This window comes from Jaculus jaculus, chromosome 11 (assembly GCF_020740685.1).
Source record: "Jaculus jaculus isolate mJacJac1 chromosome 11, mJacJac1.mat.Y.cur, whole genome shotgun sequence".
Classification (NCBI taxonomy): domain Eukaryota; kingdom Metazoa; phylum Chordata; class Mammalia; order Rodentia; family Dipodidae; genus Jaculus; species Jaculus jaculus.
Genome location: NC_059112.1, coordinates 103,082,710 through 103,099,109, shown reverse-complemented (window position 1 = coordinate 103,099,109; position 16,400 = coordinate 103,082,710). Strand labels below are relative to the sequence as shown.

Genomic DNA, 16,400 nt, shown 5'->3' with positions numbered 1-16,400 from the left:
ATTATCTATTTACTTATTAGAGAGAGAGAGAGAAAGAGAATGGGAGCACCAGGGCCTCCAGCCACTGGAAATGAACTCGAGATGCATGGGCCCCTTTGTGCTTCTGGCCTATGTGGGTCCTGGGGAATTGAACCTGGGTCCTCAGGCTTTGCAGGCAAACACCTTAACTGCTAAGCCATCTCTCCAGCCCAAGTTCCTATTCTCCAGTGTGCACTCAACAACTGGTTTCCAGGAACTTCCAGGCAGCGGGCTTCTTGAGCATGTGCACACAAGTGGTACCCAGGCTCTGAATCACCCTGAGCCTGTTTCCGTTCGTCTGTCAGGCACCCCAGCCAGTCTGCGACACAAATGGGGAAATATTCCTAAGAAGGAATAAGCTGTGATCAACAGCGGAGGTTCCCTCATCCTGGTTTTCACTTCATGTTTTGGATGCTGCAGGCTGGGTGAGCAGAGATCCCAGGCAGCTGGCCTGCCTCGAGGCCAGCCATGAACAGCTTTCAGGCGATCCTGGCCCAGGTGCGGATGCTGCTGTCCAGCCTGCAGCCCAGGCAGGTGGAGGCCCTCTTGGATGGCCTGCTGGAAGAAGAGCTGCTGTCCAGGGAATACCATGGTGCCCTGCTCCAGGAGCCCGACGGCGAGGCTCTGGCCAGGAAGATCTCCCTGACTCTGCTGCAGAAAGGGGACTTGGACTCGGCTTTCTTGGGCTGGGCCTGCAGCAGGCTGAAGGGCCCCGAGGTGGAGAGGGGCACTGGTAAGTTGGCATCCCTTCGACTCAGGGGTGATGACTAGCATGCGCTGCTCTAGGACATTCCTATCTCAGAAATAAAAATAGAGAAATGGGGACCAAAGAGCTATATAGAGCAGAAGTTATTGTGTATGTGAGTGTGCGCACACGCATGTAACTGTGTGTATACATGCATTTGTATGTGTGAAAGAGGGAGATGGGGAGAGAGAAAGAGACAGACAGGCCTAGGTCAGGAGAAGAAAAGAAGGAGACAGGAAAGAAAAGAGAGATGGAAGGAGGGGGAGAAAGTAGGAGGAGGTGGAAAGAGACAGAGAGAAGGCAGCCCATAGGGAGAGAGAATGAAGTCTTATTTTTTAAGTACTTTTTTTTTGTTTATTTTTATTTATCTATTTGAAAGTGACAGACAGAGAGAAAAAGAGGGAGATAGAGAGAGGGAGAGAGAATGGGTGCACCAGGGCCTCCAGCCACTGCAAACAAACTCCAGGCAGTGCATCTGGCTAATGTGGGTCCTGGAGGATCAAGTTTACATGGGTACTGGGGAGTCAAACCTGGGTCCTTTGGCTTTGCAGGCAAGCACCTTAACCGCTAAGCCATTTCTCCAGCCCAGTCTTTTTTTTTTTAGAAGATTTATTTACTTATTTATTAGAGACAGAGAGAAAGAGAGAGAGACGGAGACAGAGAGAATGGGCATGCCAGGGCCTCCAGCCACTGCAAACAAATTCCAGATGCAGGTGCCACCATGTGCATCTGGCTTACATGGGACCTGAAGAATTGAACCTGGGTTCTTAGGCTTCACAGGCATGTGCCTTAACCGCTAAACTATCTCTCCAGCCAAAGTCTTATTATTATTATTTAAAATATTTTGTTTCTTGATTTACAAGGAGGGAGGGGGAGAGATAGTGGGTGCGCCAAGGCTTCTAGCTGCTGCACATGAACTCCAGAGGTATGAGCCACTTTGTGCATCTGGTTATACATGGGTACTGGAGACTTGAACCCCGGTTGTTAGGTTTTGCAGACAAGCACCTTAACCACTGAGCAATCTCTCCAGCCCAAGTCTTTTTTTTTTTTTTTTTTTTTTTTTTTTGAGGTAGGGTCTCTCTCTATCCCAGGTTGACCTGGAATGCACTCTGTAGTCTCACGGTGGCCTTGGCCTTGAACTCACAGTGATCCTCCTCTCAAGTGCTGGTACTAAAAGCGTGTGACACCATGCCTGGCTTTCATGTCCTATTTTTCAAGAGTCGGGAGGACGCCTGGGTGTGCTTTGTTCTGTTTACTTTCTCTGGCGCTGGGTCTGGAACCCAGGGCTTTGCAAGGCTGAGCATGCTCTCTAACCCCCACCCCCCAAGGCCCCCTAAGTCGGGAGAACACGCCAGCACTGTGATGCTCCTACACCCATCCCTGGCTCAAGTGTTCCTTCTCAGTAACCACGGCGTGTGTCTGTCTTCTCTCTGCTCTTCCGGTATCCACACTGGGTCCACAAATCCCAGCCCTTATGACCCCATTATAGTTTCAGAGTAACCTGGAGACAGGATGCACGCTGGAGTTCCCAGATTAGTTCTCCCACAGCCCCTCTCAGTTATCACATGGAGTCCTTGAAGCTGGCCTTGAGGACAGGTCAAAGGTCTTCTGGTGGCCCTGATGTTTCTGCCAAGATATAAGTTTCAGGCAGTGGCAACAGATTTTTTTTTTAAAACCTGCGGACTGTGTAAATTTGCAGCTTGGTGGCATCTCAAGCACATCTTTCATTCTCCCTCCAGACACGCACACAGGGGACGCCTTTAGCACCCATCATCTCCTCCAGCTTCCCATCTCGGTGCAAGCAGTCAATATGGTCCTGATGGGGGACAAGGGCCAGCCTGGGAGAGCAGGCATAGCCTCTTTCTCTCCTCCACAGCCCCCCAATAGCAGGTCCTTCCTACGGCTGCCACCTACGCCTCAGCCCCTCCTTTCCCTTTTACTGAGCACCCTGGTTCCTGTTATTTAAGTGTGTTTCCTCCCTGGGGATGTAATATTTTTATTTCGAGTCCCACGTGACTTCAGAAAGTGGAAGTGGGCTCAGGGTGTTGTGGTCCTCAAGGGGGGCTGGGAGACAACGGCCAGTCACTTGCTCCTGCTTGCTACCCTCCAGGCCAGTTCCCCTCTAGGCATATTACCTCAGAAAGAGGGCTGGGGGAGGGCATGTCATGGGGGAGCCAGGCTACATGGGGGAAGAAAGCACATCACTGGAATTTAAAGACAATTGGCTGGTTTCAACAAGATGTTCAGAAAAGGAAGCCATAGCTAGGCGTGTACCTCACAATTTAATCCCAGTCCTTGGGAGGCTGAGATAGGAGGATCTCCATGAGTCTTAGGCCAACCTAGGCTATAGAGTGAGTTTCGGGTCTGCCTGGGTTAGAATTGGACCCTGCTTCCAAAGAGAGAGGAGGGCTGAAGAGATGGCTTAGCAGTTAAGGCCAAAGGACCCTGGTTCGATTCTCCAGGACCCATGTAAGCCAGATGCACATGGTGGTGCATGTGTCTGGAGTTCGTTTCCAGTAGCTAGAGACCCTAGCATGCCCAGTCTCACTCTCTCTCTCTCTCTCTCTCTCTCTCTCTGTCTCCTTCTTTCTCTTTCTCTAATAAATAAATTAAAATAAATAAATAATTAAAAATCATTTAAAAATGAGAGAGAGAGAAGAAAACCGTTTATGTGGGATTTTGCAACTCCCTCTGGAATGACTTATCTCAGCCCTCCAGTGCTCTAAACACTGTACTGGTTCCCACGTCACTAGAGGCAAAGCTAAATCTGGACAAAAGCCCACCACCCTTCACACTCTCCTCACCACTTCTTGGCCTCAACCCCCGTTGCTGTCCACCCGTCAGTCTACTCCAGGCTCTCCCACGCCTCACCATTGCTCTGGCAATTCCAGCTCAGTCCCCACCTCAGAGTCTTTCCCTACGCTCTTCCCTCCGCACAGACCACTCTTCTCCAAGGTGTCCTTTCAGCCAACCTCTTAATGTCCTTCAGCTCTTGGCTCAAATGTCACCTCATCAGTGAGACCATCTCATTTAGAAATGCATTTTCTGAGCTGGGTGTGGTGGTGCATGCCTCTAATCTCAGCACTCAGGAAACAGAGGTAAGAGGATTGCCACGAGTTCCAGGCCAGTTCGGGACTACACAGTGAATTCCAGGTCAGCCTGGGCTAGAGTGAGACCATGCGTCAATAAAACAAACAAGCCGGGCGTGGTGGCGCACACCTTTAGTCCCAGCACTTGGGAGGCAGAGGTAGGAGGATTGCCATGAGTTCAAGGCCACCCTGAGATGACAGAGTTAACTCCAGGTCAGCTTGGACCAGAGTGAGACCCTATCTTGAAAAAAAAAAAAAAAAAAAAGCCAAACAAACAAACAAAAATAAATAAATAAGTGCACTTTCTCCATACATACTCTGAGTCTCTCTCTCCAGCTTGTGTTACTTTTCAGCATCTCTTTTTTTTTTGTTTTTTTGGGTTTTTTTGTTTGTTTGTTTGTTTGTTATTGTTTTTCAAGTCACTCTAGCTCAGGCTGACCTGGAATTCACTATGTCATGTCAGGGTGGCCTCGAACTCACAGCAATCCTCCCACCTCTGCCTCCCTAGTGCTGGGATTAAAGGCGTGCGCCACCACGCCTGGCTCTGTGTTTTATTTTTAGATCTTGTGTGTTGTTTATTGTTTGTGTTTGTAAGGGAGCTCCTCGAGGACACAGATCTGTTGTAACCAGGGTGTGTCACAAAGGCTCAACATAGTGCTTCTCTGAGGTTGGAGTGGGTGTCCAATATACATCTGTTAAATGGATGGATGGACGGGAAGATGAATGAATGATGGATGGGTAAATGGGTGGATAAATGGTACATGGGAATACCAGTCACTCTTATTGCTGGGACAAAATACCCAACTATGAGCATCTTAGGGAAGGAAAAAGCTATTTCAACTTAACAGATTCCAGAGGGAAGCGTCCACTATGGCGGGGAAAGCACGGCAGGAGCAGAAAGCCAGCGTCCCGTCATCACATCAACAGAGAGGAAGCAGAGAGCAAGGAAGGAATGCTCAACCAGCCTTCCCCCTTTTTATACAGTCCAAGAACCCAGCCCATGGGATACAATGAGTCACTGCCACCCCTGCTAACCTCACCCGGAGAATCCCTTACAAGCATAACCAGAGATTTGTTTCCATGGTGACTCTGACTACTGTCAAGTTGACAACCATCACAAGCGAGTGAGTGGGTGAATGGGTGAATGGATGGATGGGTGAGTGGGCGAATGATGGGTGAGGGTAGATTGTTAGAGTGGTGGGCTGGTGGATTAATGGAAAAGTAGGTAGGTAGTGGATGGGTGGGTGGGTGGGTGGGTGAGGGTGGGTTGGTAGAAGGATGAACTAATGGGTAAAGGAATGGACATATGTGTGGCTGGTCATGCACTATCATCATGCCCACTTTACAAGTGAGTGACCTGAGGCCCAGAAGAAGTGATGTGTACTTCAGGGCATGGCTAAGGAGGGAGGGGCTTTTGCAACATTTTCTGCTCAGTTTCCACCTTCTTCCAACCAGGCCCCAGGATTCAGTGAGCCTTCCAGAGCAGATGAGCAATCTCCAAACTGCAGTGGGTCTGATGATCGAGAAGGATCCCTGTGTAGTGTGGCGCCCTTGCTGCCACTGTGCAGAAAGCCTGGTGCACGGAGGGGAACCTCGGGGCTTGTCCAAGCACCCTGGAGCTCGCAGTCTTGTCCTGGGGGAACTCAGTGGACTCTTCTGTACAGGATATCAAAGCAGAACTTCAGGCAGAAGTCAGTGAGGCCATTGAGGACAAGCCCTGGGCTGGCCATCAGAAGCTGGAGAAAGGAGATCTAGGAAGGGGGTGGAGAAAGAGCCAGATTAGACACGGGGCCGCTCAGGACCTAAGGCTCTGCTACTTACAAGCCATGGGACAGGGCCGCCCTGAACCTCAATTTCTTCATCTTTGACATAGGAGTGCTAGAACTCTCTTGGGCTACAGTGAGGAATAAATGGGAAGCCCAGAAGAAGCCTGAAACATTTTAGGTCTAAGGAGCAGAACCGTGATTAGCACAGAACAGGAAAGTCAGCCAGGGTCCTGGGTGCTGAGACAACACACATGTCTGCTTCCAACTGGGCAATCCAAACAGTGTCTGGACACTGATTCCATGTGAACCACGGGCTGGTGCTCAGGTGCTACGCACGCCTTCATTCTAATGCTCTCCCAGCCGAGCTACTTAGGCTTCAAAGGTATAACCCTGGCTGGCCTTGAACTCCGCATCCTCTTGATTCCACCTCCACAGTAATTCCTTACTGGCATGCACCACCACAGCAGGCATGGGCACACTTCAGAAATGAGTCAGTGTCACCCCATCTCAGCTCATTATGCTAAAAGCACATGGGTTTTGCTTTCAGACAGTTTAAATGCTAGCTCCCCCTCAACACCCTCTGGAACCCCACTGAGCTTTAGTTGAACCATCCGCAAAAGGGGGGCTATAGGAGCATTCAGACGTGCTGTCCTGAGGTGTGTTCGTTCCTGGCCACAGGAAGCTGCTTCTAACCCCCTGGCACCAAGACTGGCGTCTGAAGTGCCCAGTGTGGGGGTGTGGGGGGGAAGCCCCGTGGGATTGGCTTTGTCAGTGAGCAGGAGGCCACTCCTCACTTTTGGTGTGTGTTCATGTGTGAGCGCAGGCACGTGCACGTGCGGCGGTCAGAGGACAGCGCTGGGTGTTGGTCCTTGCCTTCCACCATGAGGCAGAGTCTCTCATTTTTCATGTGCATTCACCAGGCTAGCTGGCCCGTGAGCATCTTGGAGATTGTCCTGTTGGTCACCTCCTCGCCGTGGGCACGCTGGCATCACAGATGCCCTTGACAGTACCTGACTTAATGTAGGTTTGGTGATCTGAATTTGTACTTGTGTGGGAAGTGCTTTATCCACTGAGCCATCTCTCCAGCCCTAGGTGGCTTTTAAAAAATATATGTTTTGTTTATTTTTATTTATTTATTTGAGAGTGACAGACAGAGAGAAGGAGAGAGAGGGAGAGAATGGGCACGCCAGGGCTTCCAGCTACTGCAAAGGAGCTCCAGATGCGTGTGCCACCTTGTGCGTTTGGCTAATGTGGGTCCTGGGGAATCGAGCCTCGAACCAGGGTTCTTAGGCTTCACAGACAAGTGCATAACTGTTAAGCCATCTCTCCAGCCCTAAAAAAATATTTTATCTTACTATTTATTAGAGAGAGAGAGAATGGGCACCCCAGGGCCTCTAGCCACTGCAAACAAACTCCAGATGCATGTGCATCTGGCTTACATGGGTCCTGGGGAATTGAACCTGGGTCCTTAGGTTTTGCAGGCAAGTGTCTTAACCACTAAGCCATCTCTCCAGCCCCCCCCCCCCGCCCCAGGCAGCGTTTTGGTCTGCCTTCTTGGGCTTAAGAATCCTTTGGCAGACTGGTTTATGGCTTGGCTGTTTCAGCTGCTCAGAGCTTTCATTATACGAGTTATTTCTGTTCTGGAAACCACAGAAGCAAGATTCCCTCTAGGATGTCATCTGATTTGTTAGAAAGGGAGGGACACCATGCAGTCGCTTGGTCATCTCCCTGCCCTTTCCTCCCCATTTGGAGATCAGGATGAAGGAAACGGGAGCTGCTGGGAGGGTTGAGAGCAGGAATGTGTCCCTCCTCCAGGCTTCCTTCCCAGCACTCAGCCAAGAGTCCCTCCCCCCCTCCCCCCGCCTGCCTGGAAGGAGGTGCTGCTCAGGGAAGACTCTTGTCCACGCAGTCAGCTCACCACCCCACACGCCCCGAGGGCCACAGATGGGGAAGCACCTATACCTGGAAGTTGGCATTTCCCTGTGGGCTTTCCCAACCAGCCCGCTCCTTTACCTACTTGCTGGGAGCTTGGCACATGATGCAAGAAGAAACTCTGTTTCCTGTTACTGCTCACCTGGAGCTTTACTCATGAACCGCTTGTCTCTCCAGCCACCTGCCTGCCCTCCAGCTTACCTGGTTCAACTGCCTACCGGCTCCCATCCCCTTCTCCATGATGGATAGCTACAGTCTCCTTCTACATTTTTGGCCATTCGTCTTGACCTATCAATTGATTGATTTTTCTGCTTGCCTAATCATGCATTTGTATACATGTATATAGCAACTTAGTTACCTGCCTTCTTGCCAAAAGATCCATTCCCACCAACAGGTCTGCATTCTCATATGTCTTCCCCCACACCTAATTTGCATACATAGAGCTTTCTTCTGTCTCTCTTTTTATTGACCTCTTTGCCTTTTCTCTTCCTCCCTAGTCATTTCTTTAACTCCTGCTGGGGTCTGATGGTGGTCACCAAAAAACATGAGGTTAGGAATAGTCTTCATCCTCGTGAAACTTGAGGCTGCGTTGGTGGTTCAAATCCCCACTCCATTCATTCAAACAATCCTGGTTCTTTTTTTTTTGTTTGTTTGTTTTTCAGGGTAGGGTCTCACTGTAGTCCAGGCTGACCTGGAATTCACTCTGTAGTTTCAGGGTGGCCTCGAACTCACAGCAATCCTCCTACCTCTGCCTCCTGAGTGCTGGGATTAAAAGCGTGTGCCACCACACCCAGCTATAATCCTGGTTCATTTTTTTTTTAATTTTTATTTATTTATTTGAGAGCGACAGACACAGAGAGAAAGACAGAGAGAGGGAGAGAGAGAATGGGCGCGCCAGGGCTTCCAGCCTCTGCAAACGAACTCCAGACGAGTGCGCCCTCTTGTACATCTGGCTAACGTGGGACCTGGGGAACCGAGCCTTGAACCGGGGTCCTTAGGCTTCGTAGGCAAGCGCTTAACCACTAAGCCATCTCTCCAGCCCCCTGGTTCATTTTTTAATGCTCAGGAAAGGCAGGTACATAGCTGTCAGTGAGAGCACTTATCTAGTATGCATGAGACCCTGAGTTCCAATCCTAGCACCTCAAAAACAAAACAAATAGATGAAACCTCCTTGTCAGCAACTGAGCAGGCATAGCAAGGACTGGCAAGTTTTCTGGAACATTCTTCTTTATTTGGAAAATCTAGTTCCTCCCTATCTCTCCCTGGAACTTGGCACAACAATGTCTCTGTTGCTAATGGTCCCCGCCATACTAGATCCTGACTTGAAACAAAGGCATTTCCATTCCCCCAGGCAAAGCAGGCACTATGGGGGCTGAAAAGACCCTTCAGTCAGGAGAAAGCTCACTGGAGCTCAGGCAGACCTGGGCTCAGGAGAATCAGCATTCCTTTGGTGTGTTCTCTTTTAGAAGAGCATCAGAAAGTGTGTAGGCAAGTGCTTTTAAAAGTTGAAACGGGTCCTAGTTCTGTAGCCCAGCTAACCTGGGACTCTTGATCCTTCTGCCTCAGCCTCCTGAATACTGAGATCATGGGTGTGCTTCACCACGCCTGGTTAGATAGGTCCTTTAATAGAGAGCATGCCCAGGGCTGGCCTGACCTTTCCCACCACCACCCCCATCCCTGTTCACCTCATCCTGGGACATGGTCATTTGATGTCTGAGCTTTTTGGCTTCCTTTCTCCCCACTGCTCCATCCCAATTGACTTCTGTTGAAATGCGCAGTACATCAATCAGCTCCTGGCTGTGTAACACAGCTGCATTCCTTCATGCGCAGATGGGAAGCCTCTGATGTTCACTCAATATGCAAGTTGACCCACTTGGACATCGTCTGCTGGACACAGACATTCCCCTACTTGGATCTTGTGGTGTGTGGGTTCAATCCTCAGCACTGGAGATTGAGCCTAGGGTCCGTGGGCCATAGAGACACATGACGGGTCAGGTACATTCCAGGCCAGGTTGACTCTCATTCCAGGCTCCACCCTAACACAGAGCTACCTTGTGGATGGGACTGGAATGTGGTTGGGGGAGGGCTTCTGGAGACAGAAGGGAACCCAGAGCACTCACAGTTACCCCTCCCTTCGCACAAGGTCATGGGAGAATGAGACATCTTGGGATTTCTACTACTCACTGTGTCTCTCCTCATTCTTTTTTTTTTTTTTTTAATAAGAGAGAGAGTGAATTGGCATGCCAGGGCCTCCAGCCATTACAATGGAACTCCAGACACATATACCACCTTGTGCGTATGTACAACCTTGCATGCTTGCATCACCTCATGCGTCTGGCTTACATGGGACCTGGAGAGTTGAACATGGGTCCTTAGGCTTTGCAGGCAAGCACCGTAACTGCTAAGCCATCTCTCTTGCCCTGTCTTTTTTTTAACCCCCCTACCAAACAAAGGCTGTGTTTCAAGTTGACTTTTGGTGTTTCTCATTTGTCTGTCTGCATCCCTCCTGGGGTTTTTGCAAGAACCAACAGCTTCAAAATTGTCATTGTCCAAAGACAGCTACCACGTTCATTTTACACATGGGCAAACAAGTGCTCATAGATGGAAATGAGGGGTCTAAGGTCACACGCCTGCCAGGAATAGCCATTCTCTGTATCCCTGGGCAGTAACGGCCCAAACCACATCACTACAGTTCCAGCCCAACCGTCTGCTTTATCGGCACACAACCTACACAATTATTGACTTGACAGTCTCTTTTTGTTCCCCCCAAACCACTCACATTTGCCACTCATTTTCAAAGGAAGTTTTATTTCCCAGCACAAACAGGGGAAACGTGCCCACATAGCTGGTAATTTGTTTTCGAGACAGGAGGTTACATAGCCCTGGCTAGCCTTGAACTTCTGAACTCCTGGCCTCTACCTTCCAGAAGTCTGGGGTTACAGGCATGCTCCACCATACTTGGTTTATGCATGGCTTCGTGCATGCTGGGCAAGCACTCTATCCACTGAGCTACATCCCCGGTAGGTAAATTCTTGAAACAAAAGGCCAGCTAATTTTATGAGATCATAGCCGAACACTTCGCACTGACCATGCAAAGGTGTTAAAAACCGATTAGCGGGCTGGAGACATGGCTTAGCAGTTAAGCACTTGCCTGTGAAGCCTAAAGACCCCATTTAACATTCTTTTGTGAGCAGTTTATGTTTTTGTCCAGTGAGTTAGGCTGATAATGATGGATGGAGCATTCGTGATGGAAATTCAGGGCAGTGTGATGTGGCGGTGCCAGTGGTAGAAGGGAACGGAGCCTGGAGGTCACCCCCCCGATTCCCAACAGAATCTTGGTTGTCCTGCCACTTTGTGGCACCTGATGACAGATACAGTAGCTGGCACTGGTGTGGCTCCACTGTGATCATCATTTCAGAATGTTTCAGCCAACATGCAACCTTCTGTGGTCACCCAATTTGGTCTACAATAAGGAACCGAAATTAACATCAGAGGCATGGGGCATAACTAAGGGAGTGTGGGCAAATTAGAGAGGAGTCAGACACAGGAACTGTGACAGCTTGGGCTACCTTGTCTGGGAAGAGTTTTCACCTGGTCCCTTGCTTGCCCGCTTTTGCTGGCTTAGCTGAGCCACTCTGGGCTCTCAAGTGGTATAAGGAGACAGGCTAGGGATGCAGCTTGCCTGCCCCTTACCTGGGCATCCTAAGACATCCCTGGAGAGGTCTAGCACGCCAGGAAGGGCAGCTGGACTGCAGACACTTCGGCCTGGCTTCACACACCATGCGTTGCTTGGCTTCTCGTCCTGCAGCGTCCCACGTGCCAGAGCCCCAAGGTAAAAAACAAAACAGAACGGCGGGATGGAGAAACTTGCTGTAAAGAGTACATCTTAATGTCCCGTGAGGTCTTGGCTGGTGTCTCCATGCCAGGTGCACAGAGACCTGCGGCACATTGGCAGTGAGGATACAAGGAGTGGGTCTGTGTCCCACTGGCATGGGTTGTGAATCTTTTCATTTGAGGGGCACTGGGCTCAGCTAGGTGCCTACCAAAGAGGTTTCATCGGCATTCGGACCTCCAGGGGCCTGTTGACAGCTCTTGGCACTGCTGGCCCAGCCCAGCTAAGGCTGACCCAAGCTCTTGGAGCTATTATGTGCTTTGCTTTTTCTTTCTTTCTTTCTTTCTTTCTTTCTTTCTTTCTTTCTTTCTTTCTTTCTTTCTTTTTTCTTCCTTCCTTCCTTCCTTCCTTCCTTCCTTCCTTCCTTCCTTCCTTCCTTCCTTCCTTTCTTTCTTCTTCCTTCCTTCCTTCCTTCCTTCCTTCCTTCCTTCCTTCCTTCCTTTCTTTCTTTCTTTCTTTCTTTCTTTCTTTCTTTCTTTCTTTCTTTCTTTCTTTCTTTCCTTTTGCCCCAGCACTGGGGATTGAGCCATACTAGATAGCCAAGCTCTTTACCACTGACCCATATCCCCTGCCCAGGTCTGTCTTTGAGTAAACACTAAGGGCTCCCTCTGTAGATGAGACAGCTGGTAGACTCTCCAGAAGACTGGCACACCCACATTGGAATGCATCCCACGATATAGCTGGCGGGAACCAGGCTCCTAGGCAGCTTCTCCCCAGTCTCCAAGTGGTGTTTAAGAAGGGGGAGGCTGGAGAGATGACTCGGGAGTTAAGGTGCTTGCCCGGAGAGCCTAATGACCCGAGTTTGGTTCACCAGTACCTACATAAAGCCAGATGCAGAAAGTGGCACATGCGTCTGGAGGCTCTCTCTCTCTCTCTCTCTCTCTGCTGGGCATGGTGGTGCACACCTTCAATCCCAGCACTCGAGAGGCCAAGGAAGAGGATGGCTGTGAGTTTGAGGAGTCCAGGTCAGCCTGGTCTAGGATGAGACCCTACATTGAAAAACCAAAAAAAAAAAAAAAAAAAAGGAAGAAGAAGGGGGCGGGAGGAGGAGGAACAGGGACCCTTGGTGAGAAATGACGGCAGCACAGGCAGCTGGGGACACCACAGTGAGCCTGACACCCAGCTGCATGCTTGGCTGCATTCATTCCGTTTTTGTGACTCCGTTGCTAACCTCTGAGTCTCATCTTTCCTCAGCCTTACTGTGGGGCTCTGGGGGGAGGGTAGTGGTGTGTGGGGATCAAAGGACTGAGCACGCTGCCTGGTACCTCACAGGAATGGAATATCACCTGGCAAATCCAGTGTGACTAGTGTTGCTATCATTGTACAGTTGAAAAGGGAAGAACCCCCTTTTCTTCTCAGTCTCCCTTGAAATGCGCAGCAGCCCGGAGTGTGATGGCAAGCGTCCCCTCCCCCCCGTGTTGAGTGCAGCTCAGATTCCTGGGTAGGGGGAGGGCTTGAGGGGGAGTTAGAGGTCAGAGGCACCCTTGACGCTTACCCTTAATTGCAGAAGAAGAGATCTAAGCCCTAAGAGGAGAAGTGGCCCCTTGGAGGTCACATAGCGTGATGAAGTGGGTGACCAAGACCTTTGGAGAAGGAGGAGCAGGGCTGTTGCCGTCATGGGGTGTGAGGCGTCTAGAGCCTGGCTTTCCACTCAGTGAAGGCGCAACATGGACCGTCTCTGTCCCTTCCCCCAAGGCCATTGCGACGAAGGAGCGAGTTAGTGGGTCTCAGGGTCTAGATGCCCTAACAGGCAGCTTGACACCTTCATGATTGGGCTGAACTGGAGGAAAAAACAAAACACAGAGGACCACCAAGGGTGGAGACAAGCTGCCTGCAAGCCAGGGCTTGGTTTACAGACCCCCTGCCTGGGGAGCTCAGCTTGCTGGCTTGGGACTCTCCCCGCCCCCCAATGGTCAATGTGACAGCTGCCTCTGGCCCTGTCTCTGGGGAATCCACGTAAACTGAGGTGCCCAAGCTGGGTTGGGGTGCCATGTGGATGCTTCTGAGAAAGCACGTGGTACACGCTGCAAAGGGAGGCGTAGATACAAACTTACTGCTCAGTTTGGCCCAAAGCCTGGAGGAACAGAGAGAAAGTGAAAGGGAAAGAGAGCAGCGGACAGCAGGGGAGGAGAGGTGGCAGGTCCCAAGTTTGCTGAAGCCTCCTGCGGACAGCAGGGGAGGAGAGGTGGCAGGTCCCAAGTTTGCTGAAGCCTCCGAACTGGCAGGAGGGAAAGGCCACTGGCAGCCAGCGCGGGAGCCAGGGGGACAGCCCAGGTAGGTGCCTCCGGCTCCTAAAGCTCGGCTGGGAATGTGACGCTCCGGCGCTGGTAGCGGCTACCTGCCCGCGGTCACGCAGCGAGGCTGGGAGGGCGGGAGGGAAGCCGGAGAAAGGAGAACTCCTGGACTGTGCCTCGGAACCTGGCTGACTCCTTGCAGGAACTGGGAGCTGGGAGCCAGAGCTGGGCTGCTTAGGGGACAGCCACCGGTATCCTGGGATGCCGATGAGCCACCAGGGAGCAACATGCACCCTATCGGTCCGAGCAGTCTCCTTGTGCCCACGGGTAACCAGGGAAGAACCTGGCCGCCCTTCAGCGAGCCTCCACTCGCTCACAGGAACATAGAGCCCCCCTAGTGGGAACTTTTGCGCAGGGATAGCATAGGCTATGGGTGAGCCCTAAAAATCAGAGAACTGGAGATGCTCCCACCTAAGGAGGGATCGTCCTTCCGCTTCCATCTTTCACTTCTCTGGGGCCCAAAGCTACGTCCTTTAAGGTGAGACACGAAGGGGCTCTGGGAGGCAGGTATTAGTCTCCCTGGGGTCGCAGAGAGTCAGAACTTCAGGCCACCATACGCCCATGTCCTGCTGATGCCCACAGGCCCCTTCTTTGCCCCAGAATACACTGGACAGTCCTAGAAGTCCTAGACACATGCCCAGGACTCCACAGCAAACCCCTCCCCCAGGCAAAGCCTGAAGTTCCTAACCTTGGTAGGAAGTCTTTCCTCTGTCTCTCCATATACATACATACATACCATACCTACATCTCCCTAAGCACATTAGGGAAATCCAGGCTTCTTGCCCTTGGGTCTGGTGGAGTCAACTAGCAGGAGAGACAGCAGTTGTCACCAGAAATACGTTTTCCCTTGGGAGATGCCCACACCATGTCTGTTTACCCTAGACAAGGCACACAGACAATGGACCCAAGCACAACCGCACCAAAACCAGTTTTGGTGAAGCAATGAGTTATGCACAGAGCAGGGGTGAGGGGCTGCTTACATACAGGAGCCCAGGTGACTCAAAGACAGCGCGACACTGCTGCAAAGTCCCACCCTGTCCTGGACTGTGACCTCAGGAACCTGCTGAACTTGTAATCTGGCTTTTCTGCAAGGTCGCTTGCAGCTGGGGAAGCGGGGTAAGGGGGGCAGGAGCAGTTGCTGGAATTCCTGGTGAGGGTCTGTGAGCCTTCCCTTCTCTATCTACTAGGGAGTCAACAGCTCCACTGTCATTACTTAGACCTTGTATCACCCCATGCTTCTGCTTTAAACTTGCTGCAGCTCCTGGGCCAAAGCATTTTTATTTCAAGATGTCTTCATGTTATGCCCTGAGTGGGGGGAAAATGTCATGAACAGCAGTGAATTACCTCCCAAACTCCAGAGCCTGTTCTCCAGGCATCAGACAGGAAGGGTCCTCAGAGAGAGGGCTGAGTGGGTGGGTGAGGGGGGGATGTCTCACCATCCCAAGCTTGAAAATCATCTGGAAGACACCACGGGATCCCCGGCCCCACCCCAAGATTGCAGACCCTGCCCTCAAAGCCCGAGGGCTCCGGGCTCCATTCCCTACAGTCCCAAAGAACCATCCCAGATTCCCAAGCCACTCCCTCAGGGTCCCAGATTCTGCCCTCAGGTCCACGAAGAGACTGGGGCAGGGGGCTGGGAATTTGTGCATCAATCCACTTCACCCAGGTTATTCTAGCGACTTTTATTCTCTCTGATGGGTGGAAACTGAGCCTGGTATTTTATTGTTGTTGTTGTTTGAGACAAACCCAACAGACTACCTCCCCCCCGCCCCACCGCCCCGCACGCCTTGTTTTTATGAGAGAGAGACACAAAGACAGAAAGAAAGAATTGGCTTGTCAGGGCCTCAGCCACTCAATTGAACTCCAGACACTCGCTCCCTCTTGTGTGCATGTGTGACCTTGCTCCCTGTGTGCATCTGGCTTATGTGGGATCTGGGGAGTCCTTAGGCTTTGCAGGTGAGCACCTTAACCACTAAGCTATCTCTCCAGCCTTGTTGTTTTCATATACATATTTAGTCACCACACATGGGTATGGTGATGAACACCTTTAATCCCAGCACTCAGGAGGCAGAGGTAGGAGGATCACCAGGAGTTTAAGGCTATCTTGAGACTAACATAGTGAATTCCAGGTCAGCCTGGGTTAGACTGAGACCCTTTCTAGAAAAAACAAAAAAGAAAAAACATACACACACACACACACACACAATTTGGTTTTGTTTTGCCAAAGGCCACACAACAAGCAGTTGAGAGTCAGAATCTGAACCCAGGTCTCCCGAGATCCCCAGTCTGTTACATGGGCCAGCACCTGTGAGCTTCCACACGAGCTGGGCCAGAACTGAGCAGTGGGTGACCTGTTGATCCAGCAAAGGCTGGCTGATGGCAGGGGCCTGGTTTCATTTCATAAGGTCTGGAAATTAAGTAGAGATGCCTGCTAAGGGTGAAGGCAGTCAGGGAAGTGGCTGGGGGAGGGGCAGCTTGCTTCTCAGACTTCACCTAAGTTACCCTTAGCGACACTTGGCTTCTCTTGTCCCCCTCCACCAGTCCTCTGCAAAATGGGTAAAACACAAGAGTCCTAGGCCATTGTCTGACATGCAATACATCAGCTGAGAGGAAGCGTGCCAGGAGCAGGTGTGTGATGCTAAAACGGTTTAACAACTCCCTCCC

At 51.0% G+C, this 16,400-nt stretch overlaps 1 protein-coding gene across 1 annotated transcript in view; it reads left to right on the top strand.

Moving 5' to 3' along the window:
• Positions 1-486: 486 nt before the first annotated feature.
• Ciita (class II major histocompatibility complex transactivator) overlaps positions 487-16,400 on the top strand; it is a 54,142-nt gene continuing 38,228 nt past the window's right edge. Inside the window, exon 1 of the mRNA XM_045130095.1 lies at positions 487-751. Within this exon, the coding sequence (XP_044986030.1) occupies positions 487-751 (265 nt within the window). The remainder of the gene's footprint in view (positions 752-16,400) is intronic.